This window comes from Hemiscyllium ocellatum, chromosome 24 (assembly GCF_020745735.1).
Source record: "Hemiscyllium ocellatum isolate sHemOce1 chromosome 24, sHemOce1.pat.X.cur, whole genome shotgun sequence".
Lineage (NCBI taxonomy): Eukaryota > Metazoa > Chordata > Chondrichthyes > Orectolobiformes > Hemiscylliidae > Hemiscyllium > Hemiscyllium ocellatum.
The window spans coordinates 16511519-16536279 of record NC_083424.1 but is presented as its reverse complement, the minus strand read 5'-3'; the positions used below and the strand labels follow the sequence as shown (position 1 = coordinate 16536279).

General features: G+C 40.4%; 1 protein-coding gene across 4 annotated transcripts in view; it reads right to left on the bottom strand.

The window, feature by feature from the left end:
- Positions 1–958: 958 nt before the first annotated feature.
- The window catches only part of LOC132827069 (sodium- and chloride-dependent GABA transporter 1-like), a 118331-nt gene continuing 94528 nt past the window's right edge, over positions 959–24761 (bottom strand). For all 4 annotated transcript variants that reach the window (XM_060843514.1, XM_060843513.1, XM_060843515.1 and 1 more), the window contains 9 exons: positions 21580–21714; positions 18902–19005; positions 13989–14113; positions 13343–13455; positions 8555–8695; positions 7574–7673; positions 5030–5130; positions 2973–3143; positions 959–1295 (listed from right to left, as the gene is read on the bottom strand). In XM_060843514.1, the coding sequence (XP_060699497.1) occupies positions 1146–1295; positions 2973–3143; positions 5030–5130; positions 7574–7673; positions 8555–8695; positions 13343–13455; positions 13989–14113; positions 18902–19005; positions 21580–21714 (1140 nt within the window). In that variant the 3' untranslated portion in view covers positions 959–1145. The remainder of the gene's footprint in view (positions 1296–2972; positions 3144–5029; positions 5131–7573; positions 7674–8554; positions 8696–13342; positions 13456–13988; positions 14114–18901; positions 19006–21579; positions 21715–24761) is intronic.

Genomic DNA, 24761 nt, shown 5'->3' with positions numbered 1-24761 from the left:
CAACTGGAACAGCAGGAGAGGTAGTAGCTACTAACAATGGGGAGTCAACAAGGAGTTGACAATGAAGGACAAACAGCATTCCCACTCTAGAGCTCTAGTAAAATGGAATGATTTAAAATTTGTTTAGACATTTTTGGTGAAGGAAGATAGAAATTTCTATGATCGCTCATTAATAGTAAATTTCTCCCTCTTTGGTCCCAATGCAATAAATACTATTGAGTCTTTTTTAATATCCTAATTGTAATTTTTAATTTTAAATGAGATTGATCTTTGATTCTGTTAGTTTAAACAATTGTCATACAGAAATCAAATTGGCATGGTGGTAGTCAATAAAGGTAGATCTCTGCAGCTTTGAGGGACATAGTAATTTTCAAGGAGCAAATGGACATGTTAAAACTGAATAATTTTTATCTAGGACATAAACTTCACAGTTAATGTGCCAACTTTGTAATGTACCCTCCAGCAATGATGAACTGCCAAGCTCACTGCCAATAACATCCCTGGGAATCTTTTCATACAGAAACAGAATATAATTATAGACATCCACACAATTCCAAGACAAGCGAGTTTTGAGAACATTTGTAGCTCAGGTTGAGGTGCTGGATGTAGGTTTGCTTGCTGAGCTGCAAGGTTCATTTTCAGACTATTCGTCACCATACTAGGTAATATCTTTGGTGAGCCTCTGGATGAAGCACTGGTGGTATGGCCCGGGACAACACATTCATCTTAGGACAAGCCAAACAGAGACATGCTTGAGAATTCCTAGAAGTATGGCATTCTAATAGAAACTCTATCAACAAATACATTGACTTGGATCCCATTTACGGCCCTCTGGAAAAAGATTAGGAAGTGACATCACAACTCAAAAGAAACCCAAACACAGAAATAGAAAGTGGGCTATACCACCAGTGCTTCATTCAGAGGCTCACTGAGGATGTTACCTAGTATGGTGACAAAACGCCTGAATACAAACCTTCCAGCTCAGAGAGCAAACCTACATCCAGAGATTCCATAACAATTAAATCTGTGACCATAGCACCAAAATGTATATTCTTTTGTTTGTCTTAAAGTCATGCCAGTGTAAGCAAGGAATATTTCAGTGAAACTTATTTTCCCCAACACATCTTCAATAAGTTTAAAGTAAGTTATAGACCAGTATCTTCTGTGAGGTCATTGCTGTCAATAAGGGTAATAGAACATGAAGGTCTGTATATATCAGACTTCAATTTGACTATTTGGTCCTGGTTTTCTGTTGGAATTACATCAGCAACTGGAGATATTGAAGAATGGAGGCGCTGAAAGACAAGGGAAGAAAACTTGTTTTAATTACTTTTAACACGATCTATTGGAAGTTCATAAACTTTATGACCCAGATTTTTCACAGTGTAGCCCAATGTCTTGCTGTAACCTCCAAAAGGAGGACTCTCCACAAATTATGCCCAAGATAACCTTTAGTCTTTTATACCATATTGCCTGGCTTTCACTAATTGTCTCATGTATCAGCTTGATCTTCCACAATAAATTTAGGCATACTTTCCAATACTTCAATTTTGTCTTTCACTCCTTTAGGAACTGAATGTGGACATTATTTCACAATACCAGTAGGCTGTGAAAGATTAACCAGTGCTCCTTACCTGGAATTGAATATCATGAGTTACCACAAATTCCTAATTACATTGCTTACAACTCTATATTATGTTAATTAAGTGACTTCGCAATTTAATTTCGAGCACACTTTCTTCTTTCCTAAAGACCTCAGTAGTTATAGGAATGCAAGTTGCATTCTTTGCCTCCACAAATGTCCACTCTTTATAGTAAGGTCCTTCTGTTAACAGTAGCAGAAATGTTAGCTGTTTGAACTCCAGCAATATCCAGTGCACACTTGATGCAATCTTGGCACTCGTCAAACTGAATATAAATTCTGGATTTGGGTTGTGTGGCGAGTAGACCTACAGGGAAGGGCCATGCATTCCTTCGCTGGCAAACAGCATCATGTGTGGAATCCTCACCACAGATACTTAAGTATGGAACAAAAATGGAAATTGCTGGCAAAACTTGCCAGGTTTGGCAGTGGGAAGAAAGCAGAGCTAACATTTCCAGTGCAGCGACTCTTCATTGGAACACAGACATGAAGATAAGCTTCTGCATACAAGTCGGAGAAAAAATGGTTGAAAAACCATTTTAAAAAGTTATGTAAATTTCCGCTTCTGTTCATTATCCAATGAGACACAAAGACTTATAATGAATATACATAAATTGAACAGAAGATAATATAGTGTCCTTACAGACAAGTAGTCTGCTGACAATCATCTGCTTCCACATAGAATAGCTATTTTCACTGAATGCAATTGCTTGTGTGAATATACATGAATCATTGTGTCTTCAAGGGGGCTACTAAGGAAAGACAATGCATTGACATAAATTTAGTTTGATTATGCTGTTATTTGTAGGGGAAGGTGGATTAATTAATATTTTAATATTGTTTACTATTGCAACACCACTGGTTCAGTACAGCTCAGGGCGGCGCAGTGGCTCAGTGGTTAGCACTGCTGCCTCATGGTGCCAGTTCAATTCCAGTCTCAGGCAACTCTCCGTGTGGAGTTTGCACATTCTCCCCATGTCTGTGTGGGTTTCCTCCCTGGTGCTCTACTTTCCTCCCATAATCCAAAAGATATGCAGGTTAGGTGAATTACCATGCTAAATTGCCCGTAGTGTTCAGGGATGTGTAGGTTAGGTGCATTAGTCAGGGGTAAATATAGGGTAGGGGAAATGGTCTGTGTGGGTTACTCTTTGGAGGGTTGATGGGGACTTCTTGAGCCAAACGGCCTGTTTCCACGCTATACGAGTTCTAATTTTAAGAAAAACTATGCAATACGGTAACAAGTACAATGCTTTAAAGCAATAGTTACATATGTAGCACAATGAAGTCACTCCTCCAATCTCCCCTTCTTTGCTCCCTCCATTGTTCTCACCTGAACAAATGAGCCTTTGCTAGTATACAATGTGTGTACAGCTCCAAGTGGGATCCAGATGATCGAACAGAGGGAGACAATCCAGCCGATGCCCTCTGCCCATGGAGGATAAGTGTACATTTTACCATATCGGGCAGGGCTGTAGCGGATTATGCTGGACACAAGGATAACCTGCAGGAAATCAAAACCCAGGACATTAGTGGCTACCTCTCTCCAAACTGTCATAAAAAAAATTAGAAGTATGTGGACAACCCAATCTAATTTCAGGATTAATAGGTCAGGTGAAAAGTGTTGTCACATTATTATTGAAAGCAGTAAGATGGTTAGAGGCTATAGGTACTGGTCACCCTCTGCTACCTTGTCCAGGTGATCATTCTTCACTGCAGATTATTCTTTCGCACCCCACCCCTCCTTCCAAGTCATCTGATAATTTCCCAACTGTGTTCCTCTCTGCAGAACACAGGCCTGTTAAGACATTGTCACCATCACTTCACTTGTCAAATGAGCTCAGATGGTGATCTAAACTGGGACATTCCAGATCCATGGGATCCAGTCCCACACCAGGGACGTATCCACAAACTTCAAAAGAAATAAAACCTATTCACATACGAAAAATCAGCATATTCTGTTTCGGCAATCTTATCTGACATTTCATTTCCTCAACCCCCTATGTGACCTGCTTCAGTCTTGGGCTCTCAACGTGATTGTCCCACCTGTTCACCTTCAAACTGTACTCCACACTGTTTTTTCTGCTCTGTAGCATGATTAGCCTATCACAAACAGGCACTCAGGGTTCTGATGGAAGGATGTTCTAAAATGTTATTGCATCATTTTTCTCTCCTTAGCTGCTACATTTGACCTGCTCATGATTGATTCTATTTTTTCTTGTTTCAGATTTTCGAGTCTGTAATATTTTGGGGTTTTGTGGCACTGCCTCATTGGAGATTCCAATACCCAATAATAACTTTCTTTCCTGAGAGGCTATTCTGAGGCCTAAACAGGAATCTTGATTATTCTGACTTAATTCCTAAGATTTTTGATTTAAAAACACTTTTTAACAAAAAAAATACAAAATTTGTCTCAAATGTTTTTCACAGTGTGACAGACTTGAAAACAATATGAACTCAAGGTTGACTGGGTTTCTGTTTTACTTTGTGTAGGAACAATTCTTTCAAGCAAGAGGCCTCTTTAGAAATCAAATTGGAGTCCAATGACACACATAGGACTATGACTGCCATTTTGTTAGGTGAAGCATGCACTTAATGCCTGACTTAAATTGGCAGAAGATTCACCTAAGTATTTTGAATTTAAAATTGATTTGGTGGGAAAGGAGGTGCTCTTCAAGAGTTCCAGAAATTAATGCAAGGCTGGGCTGCCAAACTCTCTCCAACTCTTATTTAAAATGTTGTGACCCTGCAGTGGCCTGAAACCAGCCATACACTATGCCATAGCACCATTATGACTCTCAGCTACCTGTCTCAGGTGCTGTCTCACTAACCAATTGACAATTGTCAAATTTTCTTCTCAATGTCATTAAAAGTCAATTTCACACAGCACAATTTGTTGGAGGATTCATACAGTCATAGAGATGGAAACAGACTCTTGGGTCTAACCCATCCATGTTGACCAGATATCCCGACCCAAATCTAGTCCCACCTGCCAGCACCTAGCCTATGTCTCTCCAAACCCTTCCTATTCATATACCCATCCAAATGCCTTTAAATGTTGCAATTGTACGAGCCTCCACCACTTCCTCTGGCAGCTCATTCCATAAACGTACCACCCTCTGTGAAAAAGTTGCCCCTTAGATCTCTTTTATATCTTTCCCTTCTCACCCTAAACCTTTGCCCTCTAGTTCTGGACTCACCCACCCCAGGGAAAAGACTTTGTCTATTTATCCTATCCATGCCCCTCATGATTTTGTAAACCTCTATAAAGTCACCCCTCAACCTCCAGGGAAAACAGCCCCAGCCTGTTCAGCCCCTGTAAGTGAAGTAATTTAAATGTCCCTCAATTCAGTGGGAGATCCTATGGATGAGAAAAGGTTAACTACTCACTGTGACAAGGAGCGGAGAAGCAACCCACCAGCACAACTTGAAATAGAGATTTGGAGGAGCTCCCAGCATTTCTTTGTAATTGGCAGATAACCTACGGACACCTGTAGTAGGATCAAACACAGGAATCCATCAAGTTCTGTTTTAAAGTGGATGTGTGTAGTCAACTCAATGTTGACATAAGCCTAAATGTTATGACCACTACTGTTCAATCAGTCAGTCAGTTCCTTACTTACCCATCATTCCCCTGCTTATCAATCAAATGATTGGTCAAAGGAAGCTTGGTCCCAGAGATTATCCCTGAAAATGTTGTCACCTTGTGACCTGTCAAATCAAGTTTCTAATTGCTGTGCAGTCATTTGAGACTTTGAATAGGATATTGACTTGTGATCAGGACACCTCTTTTTAAGTTGCATGAAGGGGATAATTACACATGAAATATTCTCACTCAAACTCTGTAAAATCACAAATTCTGAAAAAAAAAAAATTCCCCACCCATGGGACATGGACATTATTCACTGGCCAGCATTTACTGACAGTGGCTTGGAGGAGAACTTGCAGGTGTTCCCCATGCATGTCAGCTCTTGTCCTTCTCGATGGAAGTGACGGGAGATTTGTAAGATGTAGTCTAAGAATCTTTGGTGTATTTCTGCAGTGCATCTTGTATATACTAAACACTGCTGAAGCTGTTGCTTGACTAGTCTGTGAGACAGCTCTCCCAATTTTGGCATAAGCCCTTGTTGTTCGTAAGGAGGACATTACAAGGTTGATAGGGCTCTTTTTGCCATTGTCATTTCTGGTGTCTAGGTTGGTGTCCAGTTTAAATTGTTTGTTGAGACGTCATAGCGGTTGTTACAACTGAGTGGCTTGCCAGGACTATATGGGAGGACATTTGAAAGTCAACCACATTGTGGGTAATGCAGGGGGAAGGGGTATAAAAGCTGATGCATCCCACTCTCTGAATTACTATTTCAACTTAGAAAGTGTCTCGAAACATTTTATGACACAAGAGGAAATATAGTTGAGTAGAATTTGGGAGAAGAGTTAAAGGAGATCACAAAATTATGCAAAAAAATAGGTTTTGGAGTGAGGGATGTGTATATAATAACGTGATAAATGCATCACAATTTAATGGCTGATGACTAATGTTCCCTCCAAGCTGCCAATGCATAACTGTGTAGCAATCTGAATGTAGCAACTGTGCAGTGCAGCAACCTGGCATTGCACATCTCCACAGATGTTAGTGGGATTACTGCTGAGGATTCAAATCATCGACGTTCTCTCCATCCATGAGCCAATAGTCATAAAAGCCTAGAATGTAACCAAGAGGGATAGGGATGAAGAATATTCCACAAACTGGGCTAAATGTTGCCATTTGCAAACTAACTGACAACTGTTTTTTTGAAATAACTGAGTTGGTTGTAGGGTGATTAATCATGTCATTAAAATGTTGCAATAGCGAAATTCTGGATAAAACTGAGTAATATCATATCCCTTAAACTATCTTTTCCACTTACAAAGTGCTGAACATGCACAACAGATCTTATTTTCCATAAATGACAGTGTTCTCTTCCCCCCTTGAAATCAATCATCCATTACATGCTCAGTACATTTATCAAAGATCAGCGTTGAAACAGAGAAACATAGGAAAATACAGCGCAGTACAGGCCCTTCGGCCCTCGATGTTGCGCCGATTCAAGCCCACCTAACCTACACTAGCCCACTTTCCTCCATATGCCTATCCAATGCCCGTTTAAATGCCCATAAAAAGGGAGAGTCCACCATTGTTACTGGCAGGGCATTCCATGAACTCACGACTCGCTGAGTAAAGAATCTACCCCTAACATCAGTCCTATACCTACCACCCCTTAATTTAAAGCAATGCCCCCTCATAATAGCTGACTCCATATGTGGAAAAAGGTTCTCATGGTCAACCCTATCTAAACCCCTAATCATCTTGTATAAGATTGAGAAGGAGAGTCCTTCATGGTGGCCTCAGTTGTTACAGGAATTGAACTCATACTCTTGGCAACACTCAGAATCATGAGCCCACTATCTAACCAACTGAGCTAACTGATAACAACTTAAATTCAGCATGTGACTGCATTTGTACAATGACCTATGGAAAACAACAGGAGCCATATTTTAAAAACTGGCTTGAAATTATATATCACTTTTCATGATCGCTAGGCATCTCACAGTGCTTTTCAAACTAATCAAGGAGTTTTGAAATAGAATTGCTGCTGAAATGTAGGAAACTCAATGGTGCAGTTTTATATTTTGAAAGTATTCATTACTGGTTCAAAGTTAATAAAAGGTTCCTTTGTAATCTATAAGCAGTCTTTGCACTGATAACTTCACTCTTTAGAATTAGCTTACACCATGTCAGACAGAAGAGAAAAACAATATGGCAAAGAAATGCAAGTGGATGGAGTAGAAGATTAAGAGTTGGCTGAAGTAGAGGAAGGGGAAGGACTGTCATATATGGGTAGTATAAGGCTTAGGAGCAGTCAAATAAATACTGGCAAGGCAAAATGAAAACTGTACCATAACACCAACAAATGGCCACAACTTCAAAGAAAGCCAGGAACATGAGAGAGACGACAGCGGTGTAATGGTCCATCAGTTGGAACACATAGATTCCACCCTTTTAAAACAAAATGCAACAAGTTACTTAATTACCTCAAGATTACAGAAAGTCCAACTCATATTGCCAAAATTGAAGTTCTAAACATTTTTAAAAAACACAACATACTAATAGCAGGAAATACTGCAAACACACAACAATTTGTCATCAAAATCTGAAAAGGGGAATTTTTTTCATATAGATCTGTCCACTTGTTGTTCAGACTTTCGGTATTCACTGTTTCCAGCTTTAAATCTGAACTGCAAGATAGTGGTGAAGTCAGAGTGTGGTGCTGGAAAAGCACAGCCGGTCAGGCAGCATCAGAGGAGCAGGAAAAAGGATGCTTCGAGCATAAGCCCTTCATCAATTCCTGATGAAGGGCTTACAATCGAAACACTGATTCTCCTGCTCCTCGGATGCTGCCTGACTGGCTGTGTTTTTCCAGCACCACACTCTTCAACTCTGATCTCCAGCATCTGCAGTCCTCACTTTCTCCTGAGATAGTGGTGAAGCCTGATAACCGTGCTGCAATCAACCTAACCACAGGATCCTTTTTGGGAAGTTAGTGAATGTTGGCACCGCAGCTTCCAGAGGTTTAGCAGAACTTGTCACAAGGTAGGATCTTCACAAACGCAATTCCAAGACTGTTAAGCGAGTACAACTAAGGAAATTCTATCGTAGACGAATATGAAGCGTGGTAGGAAAGACCATAAAATACAAGGGTACTAAGCTGCTCATTATCTATAGTAATGCTTATCTACTTACTGAGATCTCTGTTTGTAATAATTAACTACATTGTTTAAACATTAAGGTGTTTCTGGCTATTTTACTAGAGTATTAGTTGCTGGATGAAGATAATTAAAACAGCCAATCTTGAAAACTGCAGAATGAATTGAGGATACCTGGGTGATGTTTGGAATTCCAAGCAGGAAAGCAACAAAACAGATGAGAAGAACCACAATCTCTTTGCGCTTGAAGAAATAAAGCAGTTTCTTTCCCCAGGCATCCATCAAACTGGTAACCATCACCTCCACCATAGCAAACTACAAGGAGGAAAAAGAATATAAATTAATGAAAATCACAAAATTAATTTAAAGAGTCTGCTGACTTATTCAGTTCAGTGTCTCAGTGCCAGTCAAAAAGAGTTGCCCATTCAACTCCCATTTTCCAGTTCTATGTCTGTAGCCTTGATCCCTCTGCAAAAAGTTATAGGTCCTTTCTATCTACTCTATCCAGCCTCCTCGTAATCTTACATGCCTCATTTAAGTCCTTCTTCAACTGCTCCATTTCAAAGAAAACCACCCTTGACTATCCAATCTCCTTTTATAGCTAAAATGCTTCAGTCCTGTCAACATTATTGTAAATCTCCTGTGTCCTTTGCTAGTGTGCAATCATATCCTTCCTGTAATGCAATTACCAACAATGCAAGTAGTATTCCAGCTGAACCATAACTAATGCTTCATACAATATAAAGCACAAGTTCCCTCATCTAGCTTCAGCTATTCAAGAATCCAGAATGCTTCCTTTATTACCTTGTTAACCTGTATTTTCTAGGGATCTATGGACTTGCACTCTGAAGTTCTTCTGTTCCTCAGTATTCTAGCATTTATTGTTTATTCCCTTGCCTTGTTTCTCCTCCATAAATGCATTACTCATTTTCTGGATTCAATTCCCAATTATATGCCCACTTAACCTGCCTATTGATATTGGCTTGCAGTCTAAAGCTTTTCTCCTTATTAACCAAATGGCCAATTCTTCTAAGATCGACTAACTTATTAACATGCCCCCACATCCAAATCTAGATCATGAGAGTCAAGAAAACCTTGTACTGAACCCAGTAGTTTTGCTATCTGTCATTTTGGATTCAACTGTGACTTCCCTTGGATGACATAGGTATTCAGTATTCTAACAAGTCTACCAAATTGGATCTTATAAAAAGCATTGCTAAAATCCACACACACCAAATCAAATGAGCTACAGTCATCAACCCACCTTGATGCTTCTTCAAAAACCTAATTCAACTGAGTCAAACATAACTTAAATCTAACAATTCTGTGCTGACAGTTTGATAAATCTGCATTTTTCTAAATTATGATTATAATTGTCCTTCAGAAAAATAAAATCAAATAATTTGCTTAATAATTCGAGGTTCATAGTGGCCTGTAATTACTTGGTATTTCTCTTTATTGCTTCTAAAAACAAACATAATGTTAACAATCCTACTGACCATGCCTGTAGCCAGAAAAGATTTAAATCATGTTCTGAACATTTGTTATTTCTTTTCTGGTTTCCTAGCGGCTATGGAAACTTTTAATATGGGCTTGGTGATTTATTTACTTTAAAAATGGTAGTTCTCTTCATATTTCCTTGTTCACTTTGTTTATCCTATGCTGAGTTTCACATGCCTCTGTAACTATTTCTCCATTATCCTCCTGTTTTGTGATGACACCTGTAAAGTATTATTTAAGAAACATGCCCATGTCTTGCAGGTTTTCGTATGGTTAGATATCGGTAAATGTTAACATTCAAAAAATGACCTTTGTTCATATGTTACTGAAAGCTCACATACAGGTGTTGCAAATAATTAACAAAGCAAATGGAATATTACTCTTTATCTCAATACAATTTGAGTAAATATGTAATAAAGGTATCTTGCTACAATTATATAATGTTTTACTGAGACCACACCCTGTGTACTGTGTAAAATTTTGATCTCCTTACTAACAAATATACTTTAGAGGGAGTGCAGCAGAAGTTCACAAGTTTAATACATGGGATGCCTTGAGAGAAAAGATTGATGAGACTTGTGCCAGTATTCTCTGGAGTTTTGAAAAATGAGAAGTCGTCTTATTAAAATGTGCAAAGTTCTTAACAGGGATGGATAGGGTAGATGAAGGAAATATGTTTCCCTGGATTGGAGCTTTTGCTGGTGACCCAAGTATCAGTAGAAGAGTAAATTATGAAAAGGACATAGGGAGTCTGCAAATATACACAGAAAGGTTAAACGAGCGGGTAAAAATTTGGCAGATCGGAATTATAACGTGGGAAAATGTCAACTTATCCATTTTGGCAGGGAGAACAGAAAAGCATCAAATGATTAAAATGATGAGATCGTGTAGAACCTGCTGGTACAGAGAGGTCTTCGTGTCATATGGATGATTAATTTATTTATTTTGTTGTCACATATCATAGATTCATAGAGATGTACAGCATGGAAACAGACCAGACCCTTCGGTCCAACCCGTCCGTGCCGACCAGATATCCCAACCCAATCTAGTTTCACCTGCCTGCACCCGGCCCATATCCCTCGAAACCCTTCCTATTCATATACCCATCCAAAAGCCTTTTAAATGTTGCAATTGTACCAGCCTCCACCACATCCTCTGGCAGCTCATTCCATACATGTACCACCCTCTGTATGAAAAGGTTGCCCCTTAGGTCTCTTTTTTATTTTTCCCCTGTCACCCTAAACCTCGTTCTGGACTCCCTGACCCCAGGGAAAAGACTTTGTCTATTTATCCTATCCATGCATTTCATAATCTTGTAAACCTTTATAAAGTCACCCCTCAGCCTCTGATGCTCCAGGGAAAACAGCCCCAGCCTGTTCAGCCTCTCCATCCCTAAAGCTCAAATCCTCCAACCCTGGCAACAATCCTTGTAAGTCTTTTCTGAACCCTTTCACAACATCTTTCCGATAGGAAGGAGACCAGAATTGCATGCAATATTCCAACAATGGCCCAACCAATGTCCTGTACAGCCGCAACATGACCTCCCAACTCCTGTACTCAATACTCTGACCAACAAAAGCAAGCATACCAAACGCCTTCTTCACTGTCCTATCTACCTGTGACTCGACTTTCAAGGAGCTATGAACCTGCACTCCAAGGTCTTCTTGTTCAGCAACACTCCATAGGACCTTACCATTAAGTGTATCTGTCTTGTTAAGATTTGCTTCCCAAAAGGCAGCACCTCGCATTTATCTGAATTAAACTCCATCTGCCACTTCTCAACCCATTGGCCCATCTGGTCCAGATCCTGTTATAATCTGAGGTAACCCTCATCGCTGTCCACTATACCTCCAATTTTGATGTCATCTGCAAACTTACTAACTGTACCCCTTATGCTTGCATCCAAATCACTTATATAAATGATGAGAAGTAGAGGACCCAGCACCGATCCTTGTGGCACTCCACTGGTCACAGGCCTCCAGACTGAAAAACAACCCTCCACCACCACCCTCTATCTTCTGTATCCAATTGGCTCGTTCTCCCAGTATTCCATGAGATCTAACCTTGCTAACCAGTCTCCCATGGGGAACCTTGTCGAACGCCTTACTGAAGTCCATATAGATCACAACTACCACTCTGCCCTCATCAATCTTCCTTGCTACTTCTTCAGAAAACTCAATCAAGTTTGTGAGACATGATTTCCCACGCACAAAGCTATGTTGACTATCTCTAATCAGTCCTTGCTTTCCAAATACATATACATCCTGTCCCTTAGGATTCTCTCCAACAACTTGCCCACCACCGAGGTCAGGCTCACTGGTCTATAGTTCCCTGGCTTGTCCTTACCACCCTTCTTAAACAGTGGCACCATGTTAGCCAACCTCCAGTCTTCCAGCACCTCACCTGTGACTATCAATGATACAAATATCTCAGCAAGAGGCCCAACAATCACTTCTCTAACTTCCCACAGAGTTCTAGGGTACACCTGATCAGGACCTGGGGATTTATCCATCTTTTTGCATTTCAAAACATCCACCACTTCCTCCTCTGTAATATGGACATATTTCAAGATGTCACCATCTATTTCCCTACATTCTACATCTTCCATGTCCTTTTCCATAGTAAATACTGATGTAAAATACTCGTTTATTTTTTCCCAATTTTCTACAGCTCCACACAAAGGCCACCTTGCTGATCTTTGAGGGGCCCTATTCTCTCCCTAGTTACCCTTTTGTCCTTAACGTACATGTAAAAACCCTTTGGATTCTCCTTAACTCTATTTGCCAAAGCTATCTCATGTCCCCTTTTTGCCCTCCTGATTTCCCTCTTAAGTATACTCCTACTGCCCTTATACTCTAAGGATTCACTCAATCTATCCTGTCTATCTATACCTGACGTATGCTTACTTCTTTTTCTTAACCAAACCCTCACTTTCTTTAGTCATCCAGCATTCCCTATACCTACCAGCCTTTCCTTTCACCCTGACAGGAATTTACTTTCTCAGGATTCTCGTTATGTCATTTCTGAAGGATTCCCATTTTCCAGCCGTCCCTTAACCTGCGAACATCTTGTTACAGCAAAAAATGTTTTGCCACCATAATCTGGCACCATTTTGGGGTACAATAAAGATAAAAATAAATTATTTAAATTAGAATTCATCTGTTGTTCAAGTTTGGTCTCAAACAGAGTTTCAGGGCTTCTGCAAGGTCTTCCAATATCTTGGCGTCTTCATGGATGAATCTCAGAATGTTCATATGTAGGCAGAGTAAATGATTAGAAAGGCAAACAGAATATTGCTGTTTCATGTAAGGGAGGATGGAATGTAAGAGCAGGGAAGTTTTCCTACATTTATTCAGGGCATTGACAAGACCACACCTGGAGTGTTGTGTACAACTTTGATTTCCTTATTTAAGGAGAGGTATGATTCCTTCTATGAGCTGTCCGATCATATTGGTTCCTCACCTGGCTATCCACACCTAAGCAGAGAAGCATGAAGAAGAACAATGAAGCCCACATCGGCGCAAGAGGCATGGTGACAAATGCTTCTGGGTAAACAACAAATACTAGTCCTGGGCCTGAATAAGAGAATGAGACAATGAGAAGATATTAGAAAAATGTACAAGAGACATTAGCCAACATATGACTACTAACTGTTCTGGTATTCCTCATTTCAGACCCAAAGTGAGCTGGTTGAAAAAGAAAAGCTCTGGAGTCAACTGGGTCAAAGGAGGACAGCAACTCCATGGCTTTCCTTGGAGTTAGTTGTTTAGGTAGGAAAACCCAATTACATTGCCCAGGTCGAAGTAACATACAAATGCTAACCAAAATGTCAATGTCTTGGACTGCATCCAAGTGATTCAACATTTCATAGTTTATGGACTTCAGTTTTAACAAAAAAAAAGTTGTTTGATGAGTTTCTTCCTATTTATTCAGGAAATGGCACAAATCACCTATTAACCACTGCTCTATGAAGCATATTTTACTCTAAACCATTTTTAATTGGATCAGAAGAAATGGGAATAAATGCAATTTCAATGATTACCAGGGAGCTTCACTGAGTCTTAAAGGGAGTACTCAAATGCCCTAGATTGCTGAAAAGGAATCCTACCATCAGTGGCGATGTCTTCAACAGGCAGGTTATACTGATGGCTCATGTATCCAATTGCAGAGAAAACCACAAATCCTGCAAAAATACTTGTAGCTGAGTTTGTTACTGCAACAATGAGTGTATCTCTGAAAACAGGGGGGAAAAAATGAATTGTAAATACTACAATTTGAAACACTTCCCTCAAACAATAATTTGCAATACAGCTCCAAAGTAAGTATATGCTAACCCCTTTTTGCATGATTGACATAATTTCAAGTCACAGGGTTGGTATACACAAATTAGGTAAGGCCTTTAGTAAATTAGGACATAATTTCAGGGAGGAAAATGGAATATAAATTGATACTCCATTACTGGGGAAAAATATACATTTTGATTCAAAATGGTCCCTTTTACCCTTCCTCTCCTTAAACCAAGGTAGAAATTTATTTGAACACTTCAAATTAAAAGCTGATTTTAAACAGAACAATTATTGTTCAAATGATGTTGAGTTATTTTAAGGGAGTAAGAAACTTTTTGTTCCTTATCCAAATTCTTGATTTTGAAGTTGACAACATAGTTGGAGTTCAATCTAGGTAAGTGTGAAGTGATTCACTTTGGTAAGAGTAACAAGAAGATGGGTACTGGGCTAATGGTCGGATACTTGGTAGTGTGGATGAGCAGAGAGATCTTGGCGTCCATGTACACAGATCTCTGAAAGTTGCCACCCAGGTAAATAGCTGTGAAGAAGGCCTATGGTGTACTGGCTTTTATTGGTAGAGGAATTGAGTTCCGGAGTCCTGAGATCATGTTGCAGTTGTACAAGACTCTGGTTCGGCCGCATCTGGAGTATTGTGTGCAGTTTTGGTCGCCATACTATAGGAAGGATGTGGAGGCACTGGAACGGGTGCAGAGGAGTTTATCAGGATGTTGCCTGGTATGGTAGGAAGATCGTATGAGGAAAGGCTGAGGCACTTGGGGCTGTTTTCATTGGAGAAAAGAAGGTTTAGGGGTGACTTGATAGAGGTGTTCAAGATGATTAGGGGTTTAGGTAGGGTTGACCATGAGAACCTTTTTCCACGTATGGAGTCAGCTATTACGAGGGGGCATAGCTTTAAATTAAGGGGTGGTAGGTATAGGTCAGATGTTAGGGGTAGATTCTTTACTCAACGAGTCGTGAGTTCATGGAATGCCCTGCCAGTAACAGTGGTGGACTCTCCCTCTTTATGGGCATTTAAACGGGCATTGGATAGGCATATGGAGGATAGTGGGCTAGTGTAGGTTAGGTGGGCTTGGATCGGCACAACATCGAGGGCCGAAGGACCTGTACTGCGCTATATTTTTCTATGTTCTATAGCTACTGGTACTATATACATCATAGAAGATGCCCACAGCCGGGGTCCCTGCAGTCAGCAAAGCTAAACATATCAAACAATTTTAATCACCGAATCCTAAGAACTTCAATTTATGAAGCAGCGTTCAGAACATCAGGACATCCCAAGACAGTTAAAGCTGCTTAGATTTGAAACATTTGGATTCTTAAGGAGTAAATGCTGAGAGGACGATTTCTCTCATGGGAGACCAGGACCAGAGGGCATAGATAGAATTAATGGGTACCAATTTAAGACTTGGATGAGGAGGAATCTCTTCTCTTAAGACATTTGAGTGTCTTCGGAACACCTTGTCATAGAGAGTTGTGGGGCAAAATCCTTGTTAATGTTTATGATAAATAGATTCTTGATCAGTAAAAACATCAAGGGCAATGAGGAAAGGGCAGGAAAGTGATCGTGAAGAAAAATGTCAGATCACTATGATCCTACTGAATGACAGAGCAGGCTTGAGGGGGCTGAACAGCCTAGGCCTATTCCTATTTCTTATGGTTTTTTGGTCTTGAGGACATTTTGAAATGGTGTCACTGTTGCAATGTTGGGGTGAGAAGTGGGGGAAATGTGGAATGAAACAGCAGTGCCAAGGAGAAAATTATTGAAAGGAATAATCTCTGGGATGAATTGTGGGAGCTGCATCTCAGCAAGTTTACACTGACCTTGAAGGGCTTGCAGCATAGATTCACCCTAACACCACAAGTACTGAAATGGTTAAATTGAGAACAGATTTCCCAGGCTTGGTTTGTATTCCTCAGAGTAAAGAAGATTAAGGGGTTCCTCAGGGTAGTGTCCAAATTTTTCAACTGCTTCATCAATAACCTTCCATAGATTCACACAGCACAGAAAAGGCTCTTCAGCCCATCGAGTCTGCAGCATTGAAACTGCCACTAAAAGTGTGTTAATCCTAATATCCTGCACTTCTCCCATATCCTTGAATGTTATGATATTTGAAGTGGCCATTTAATACTTTTTTCTTTAAGTTTGTAAGGTTTCTGGTCTCAACACCTTCCCAGGGAGTGCATTCCAGATTCCCAACAACTGCCGAGTGAGAAAGTTTATTTCCAAATCTCCTGCCCCTTACCCTAAAACTATGCCCTCTTGTGATTGATCCTTTAAAAAAAGGGAATAATTGCTCTCTATTCACCCTGTCCATATCTCTCATAATTTTATACACTTCAATCATGTCCCATCTCAGTTTTCTCTGCTCTAAAGAAAACAATCCAAGCATAGCTAGTCTCTCCTTTATAGCTCAATTTTTCCATTTCAGACAACATTCTGGTGAATCTCCTCTCTACCCTGTCTAATGCTATCACATCCATTCTGTCATGAGGTGACCTGAACTGCATATAGTACACCAGTTGTGGCCTGACCAAAACCCTGGATAAATCCAACATTACCTGCTTGCTCTTATACTCTAAGTCATAACTGATGAAAACAAGTGTTCCATATGCCTTAAATAGTCTAGTATGGTGCTCTGCTGACTTCAGGGATCTGTGAATAATTACCTCAAGATCGCTCTATTCCTCTAAGCTACTCAGTGTCCTGCAATTGATCTTAAATACTTCCTCATCTACTTTCTTCTTCCAAAGTGAATCAACTCACACTTATCATGATTAAGTACCACCTGCCAATGGTCTGCCCATCTGATCAACTCATCTAAAATTACCTACAACCATTCTTGCTATGAATCGCTCTACCAATCTCGATGCAAATTTGCTTAGCATTCCCATCATATGTTCATCTATATCATTCATGTATGTAACAAACAATAATTGTCCCAGTACTGATCCTTGTAGTACACCGGCCTTCAACCACTCAAACAGTCTTCTACCACTATCCTTTGTGTCCTATTACAAGCCAGTTTCTGATCCAGCTCACCAAGTTTCCCACAATTCCATGTGCCTAACCTTCCTGATCAGTTTCCCAGTAGGACCTTGTCAAAAGCATTGCTAAAATCCAAATTAACCACACCAACTGAACGTACCTCATCCACACACTCGATCACATTTTCAAATGTTGTTTGTCACAGGGAGGTCATGCTGACTATACCAAATTACTCCATGCCTTTCCAAGAGGTAATAATTTTCTCCTTCAGAATTTTCTCCAATAGTTTCCCTTCCATTGACATGAGACTCACTTGGTCTGTAATTTTCTGATGCATGTCTAACAGCCCTCATAAAAAGTGGAACCACATTAGCCACCCTCCAGTCCTCTGGCACTTGCCTCCATCATAAAGTCAGAAGTGAGAAAGTTTGTCAATGATTGCACAATGTTCAGCACCATTCGTGACTCCTCAAATACTAAAGCAGTCCATATTCAAATGCAACAAAGGTTGGACAATATCCAGGCCTGGGTTGACAAATGGCAAGTAACATTCGTGCCACACAAATGCGAGGCAATGACTGTGTCCAATAAAAGACAAGCTAATCACTGACCATTGACATTCAGTGGTGTTACCATCACGGAATCCTCCACTATCAACATCCTTGGGGTTACCATTGACCAGAAACCCAATTGGACTCACCACAAAAACACAATCGCAACAACAGCAGCTCAGATGCTAGGAATACTGCAGCGAGTAATTCACCTCCTGACTCCCCAAAACCTGTCCACCATCTACAAGGCACAAGTCAGCAGTGTGATGGAATACTCCCCACTTGCCTGGATGGTTGCAGATCTAATAACACTCAAGAAGCTTGACACCATCCAGGACAAGCAGCCCACTTGATTGACACCACATCTACAACATCCACTCCCTCCACCACCGACGCTCAGGAGCTGCAGTGAAAATGTACTGCAGAAATTCACCAAGGCCTCTTAGACAGCACCTTAACAAACCCACACTCACTTTCAGCAGAAAGACAAGGCCAGCAGATATTTAAAAACACAACCAACTGCAAATTCCCCTCCATCCTGATTTGAATATATATCACTGTTCCTTCATCGTGAGTCAACCTACAGCATGTGGACCACAGCAGTTCAAGAAGGCAACTCATCACCACCGTCACAAGACCAACTAGAGAAGGCAATGAATGCTGGCCAGCCAACGTTTCCAAACAGGTAAATCTGAAGTAGATAAACCATTTACTCTAATGTGGAAATCCAAAACAACGGAACATAATCTTAAAATTTGACTTAGGCTGTATAGATGGTGACTTCTGGAAGCACTTCTGCATACAAAAGGGTCAACTTTAGTTTGATTTAAAACATAAATGAATCCACAATCCTTTTTGTCATGAAGAAAATCCGACTTGAAAGCTGAGAACCACCTAGCTCATTTGTTAAAATTCAGATCAAGGGGTAGAGTTCCTTTTAAATCCCAGTAGTTATTAACTACTTGATCAAAGCAATCATTGTTTATGCTTTTCTTTCATGAGATGATAACATCACTGACAAGACCGGCATTTGTTGCTCATCTCTGATTGGACTGGTGGAAATCCCATATAAACATGAAACTTGAAGGTTGGTTTTGCCTCCAAGTTGTTGTGGAATGAGGTCTGACACTCTCAATGCTTTCCTTCATCAAAACTAAGGCAGAAATTAAAGTCTTACTTGAGTATATTGTTATTGAATTTGTTGTAACTGGCCATAGATATCATGGTGCCAAAACCGATTCCAATGGAGTTAAAAATCTGTGCAGCAGCATTCACCCATACCTATGATAAGAACGCACAAGTTTGAAATTAAGATATTCAAAAGATTCATGACTTGTAATCTGCAGAAATTGTCACAAACCATTAGCAAATTACTTTGGATGTTGGAAATTCTCTGCGACAACCATACACAGCATTGCTGAGACTGCACTGAGTACACTACATACAGTTTTGATTTTCTTACTTAGAAAGGATGTATCTGCATTGGAGGAATTTAAGAGAAAATCCACCAGGCTCTTCCTCGGAATGAAGAGTTTTTTTATGAAGTTGAGCCGACACACACAGGAGTTTAGAAGGTAATTTTCTTGAAACATGCAAGATTCTAAAGGGGCTGACAGTGTGAATGTTAGAAGGATGTTTTCCTTGAACGACGGTGGAATCGAGAATTAGGAAGAAGTTTCAAAACTAGTGGACTCCCATATAAAACAGAGACAAGGGGCAATTTATTTTCTCTCAGGGAGTTGATAATCTTTGGAATTCCTTATTTAAGAGAGCAGTGGATTCAGGGTCACTGAATATGTTTAAAGCTGAGATTTTTGATCAATAAAGATGTGAAAAACAGGCAGAAAAATGGACTTGAAACCATAATCAAGATTCATCATGCTGATTCTAAATAATGGGGAGACTTGAAAAAGCCAAACGGCCTACTTATATTCCACTTCTTATGTTTTCATATATCTGTGTGGAGAGATGGAGATAAAGTTAGGGATTCAGGCTGATGACATTTTGTCAGGTCATTAAATGCCAACCTTCCTGCTCTCTTTCCATAGTTGCTGCATGACTTGCTGAGCATTTCCAGCAATTTCATTTATTGGTCACATCTCCGTTTGGAGACAAATTTCATTTTCTATAAGAGTGTTGGACTATTCTATCGGAAATCAATTATATTTCTTTATACCTTGGCTGGTTTATTTTACTTTTTTTAAACTGGATTCTGGATTTCAGCATTTGTTGTTTCTAATCCTTCAAATTCTTTTTCCCTCACTCCAAGAAAAACAAGGCAAACCTTCAAAAAGTGCTGTCAATCATGGCAACAATGAATCCAAAGGTTCTTTTAGCAAATATGCTCGTATATTTAAATAACATTACCTCATCTCATGTCTGGGTATCTCCCTTATCAATTTCACAAAGATTCTCAACCAAATGAGCCATGGATACAAGCTCATTTTTCTTCTTTTGGGAATGGTTCTAAAGAAATAATTTTCTTAAGGGATAGGCAGCAGAAGTTTTATACTTATTCATATTTTCAAAAGGTGTGGGTTCTTTGATCTTCTGTCATCACTCCATTTTTCGTTAATGATCCAGAACATTAGCTGCTAGAGTACAGCCAACAACATTTACCACGTATCATAATATTTAGTGCCCATAATGTTCTTGGTTGTTATTTTGTTGCTGCATTGAGGATATGCTTATTTGACGTAAAGTAGTATCATTGAAAAGGATCAGTGAACTGCAAAGGGCAACTTGTAGAAACCTATATTTAGTATTACGACATAATGATCCAAAAACATAACAGTCTTGAAACAATGATATTCTCAAACTGAGAAAATCTGATAATGGTAATTGTGTTTTTCATTAATTTAATTAGTTTACTACATATCCACATTGATAATGAACAAAACTAATCTAGACTCAAAAATGACATCATGACATAGAGTCATAGTCATACAACATGGAAACAGAATCTTTGGTTCAACTATCCATGTCAACCATGTTCTCCAAAGTAGTCCACTTGCCTGCATTTGGCCCCAAACCCTCCAAACCTTTCATTTTCATGTAATTATCCAAGTGTCTTTTAAATGTTGAAATGTTGTATCCTCCATCTCCTCTGGCAGTTCATTCCACACAGTAACCACGTTGTATTTTTAAAAAAGTTTCCCCTCATGTCCCTTTTAAAACTTCCTTCTCTCACCTTCAAAATATGCCTCCTATTTTTGAACACCCCCACCCCAGGGAAAAGACCCTTGCTATTCATCTTAGCTATGTCCCTCATCCTTTTATGAACCTCTAGAAGGTCACCTCTCAACCTCCTCAGCTCCAGTGACAAAAATCTTTATTAGTAGTCAACAATATAGCATTTTTTTAATATTTAAATATAATTGTCACAGGCTTATCCCCCTCTTAAAAAGACAAAGCCTCAAGTATTATTATTCAAAATTTTAAATTGTCTTGAATAGTGATCAGCACTGTTCTGTCAGGGTGACAACATATATAATTTGCTTTCTTTTGGCTTTAAATAATCTAACTTTCTAGAATTCTCAACTCACTTTAGTCAAATCTCTTTTAATAAATTCAGCCTTTAAATAAAGAGTTGTTGCTGCCATTTTAACAATGGAGATATGATCCAAATCAGATTAGAAATTACTTCTCCCCATTTCTCTATGGAAAATACTGTTAAATTGTAAACTTGTAAACAGATAGAGATGGATGTCCACTACTTCAGGCATTAATATACGAAAAAAAGCATTTCTTATACCTCAAAATTACAGCAACTAACTGGATAGTTGCCCTTAATGCTTATGCTTTCCCATCATGCTCTGCACCTACATGAAACACAGAAACTGTTCCCTCCATTACCTGGCCTTCCAGCAGTTTGCTCCATACAGGTGTCAGGAAGAAGAGGATTCCAGTCTTGGCCCCCGGTAGTTGCACGTTATTGATCAGAAGTATTATCAGGATGAGGTATGGAAAAATGGCTGTAAAATACACCACCTGGAAGGCAGAGTAAGAGGTTAATGGTGTAGAAAGCAGTTCCAAAATAAGACTAGATTACCATTTCAAACAAATGGAAACACTCAGCTTATTACAGTGTTCTTGTTCAATTAGTTCTCAGCTATTTTCAAGATTCACTTTGCCGATACAATCCATGAATGTTCCTTCCCCCACATCCAGAATTACTAAATTCTCACTCTTCCAGAGAGGAGGTAGCAAGTTGAAGTCAGTTACAATCCCCGGAAGAATGAGAGAGGAGAAAAATCTGAATTCCCTCTCCCTATGGATGAGTTTAGGTAAAAGCACACATAGGTTTCAGGTCCAATATCTCAGTTTGAGCTGATTTATCTGATTGTTTTTATGTAGCAGCAGGAGAAAGCACCTCTCAATCTGTGCATCTGTAGCAGCAAAACATCGCAACCAATGTTATTGCTTCGAAATACCTCCTTCCATGCCAGCATGAAAGACCTTCAAGGGAATAAATTTTTCTGATATCAGGAAAAATTCAAAGAATTTTGCAGGGGAAGGATAACACATTGGGGTTAAATACTTTACATAGAATCACAGAACATTCATAATTGAAAGCTCAGGACAAGAATCGCGTCCTCTGGCTGCGATTTTCCTTTTCCTTTTCCTTTTCCATGTGCACACCTGGAAGGTTAGCTAATGCTGTTCGGTAGGTTTAAACATACTTATCGGGGTGTGAACGGACAAGTAACTCAAACTGGAAGGAAGTAAACTTGGTAACAGGAACATACTTACAGGGATAGGCAGGGTAGGTGCAGTAAAATATCTCCCCTGTTTGTACAGCCTAGATTCAGGAGGCACAATTTCAAAATAGAAGGGATGTCAGATAGGTCTGTGATAAGGAAAAATGTCTTTATTCAGAAGGGTGGGAATCAATGGGTTGTGGAAGCTCAATCTTGATGTTTAATAGAGAGCTTAATAGATTTCTGATTACCAATGGCATACAGAGTTACGGAGATGGGGTGGGTAAAAAGCACTGAAGTGTTCAAACAGACAAGACTATAATGAATAGAAAGGCAGCTTTGACAGTCTCAATTGCAATGCCTCTATGTTCATATATTATGCACAGGGTGATGGTGAAAATCCTTCCCTTCCTCTCTCCCATTTGATGGGCGGAGGATGGAAAAAGCAGGAAAGAAAAGTGCAACTTTATAACGTCAACATGTGGAGGGAAATCAAAACATTTCTTGTAATATTGAACAAAAAAAATGTGTATCACAGGAACAGGCCTTTCACCCCTCCAAGCCTGCTACATTTTGCCCTTCCATACTAAAACTATCTTCGCTTACAGGATCTGTATCCCTCTATTTCCTTCCCATTTATGTATTTACCCAGGTGTTTCTTGAATGCTGCTATTGTGTTCACTTCCACATTCTCCTCTGGCAACGCGTTTGAGGCACTCATCACCCTTTGTGCGAAAGACTTTCCCCGCACATCTCTTTTAAGTGTCCTTGCTTTCACTTTGAACCCTAGTAAATGACCTGTCCACCCTGGGAAATAGCCTCGTACTTTCCACTCTATCCATGACATTCACAATCTTATAAACTCTTATTCGGTCACACTTCAACTTTCTTCATTCCAGTGAAAACAGAGTCTATCCAATCTTTCTTCATACCAAAAAATACCCCATACCAGGCAACATCCTGGGAAACTTTTTATATACACTCTCTAAAGCACCACATTCTTCTCGTATTGTGGTGACCAGACTGAAAGCAATATTGGGGGAAAGCGAGGACTGCAGATGTTGGAGATCAGAGTCGAGAGTATGGTGCTGGAAAAGCACAGCAGGTCAGTCAACATCTGAGGAGCAGGAGAATCGATGTTTCGGGCATAAGCCCTTTATCAGGACTGAGGCTTGTAAGCCAAGGGGTGAGAAATAAATGGGAGGGGGGTGTGTGGCTGGGATGAAGGTAGCTGAGAATGCAATAGGTAGATGGAGGTGAGGATGAAGATGATAGGTCAGAGAGGAGGGTGGAGCGGATAGATGGGAAAGGTGATAGACAGGTCATGAGGGTGGTGCTGAGTTGGAGGCTTGGGGCTGGAATAATATGGGTGGAGGGGAAATGAGGAAATTGGTGAAATCCACATTGATCTCATGTGGTTACAGGGTTCCAAGGCAGAAGATGAGGTTCTCTTCCTGCAGGTGTCGGGTGATATGGCTTTGGCAATGGAGGATGTCCAAGACCTGCGTGTTCCTGGCAGGGTGGGAGGGGGAATTGAAGTGTTCAGTCACAGGGCGGTGGGGTTGGTTGGTGCAGGTATCCCAGGAGATGTTCTCTGAAAGATCCGCAAGTAGGCATCCTGTCTCCCTGACGTACCGGAGACCACATAGGGTGCAACGGATTCAGTAAATGATATTAGAGGAGGTACAGGTAAATTTCTGTCAGATGTGGAAAAATCCTTTGGGGCCTTGGAGGGAGGTGAGGGGAGAGGTGTGGGTGATGGAGGTATGGGTGACAGAGGTGAGGGGAGTGATGTGGGCTGATAGAGGTGAGGGGAGTGGTGTGGGCATTGGAGGTGAGGAGAGTAATGTGGACGGATGTGAGAAGAGAGTGTTGTGGACTTTGATGAAGATGAGGGGAATGGTGTGGGCCTTGACGAAGGTGAGGGGAGTGGTGCCGGCTTTGACAGAGGGGAGGGGAGTGATGTGAGCTTGATGGAGATGAGGGGCATGGTGTGGGCGACAGAGATGAGGATGGGTGATCTGGGCTTGATGGAGATGAGGGGCGTGGTGTGGGCGACAGAGGTGAGGGTGAGTGGTGTGAGCTTGATGAGGGTGAGGGGATGGTGTTGATGGAGGTCAGGGGATGGTGTGGGCTTTGATGGAGATGAGGGGCGTGGTGTGGGCAATGGAGGTGAGGATGAGCGGTGTGGGCTTTTGACAGAGCTCACACCACTCCCCTCACCTCAGTCCAAGGCCCCAAAGGATCCTTCCATATCTGACAGAAATTTACTTGTACCTTCACCAATGTCATCTACTGTATCCATTGCACCCTATGTAGTCTCTTCTACATCGGGGA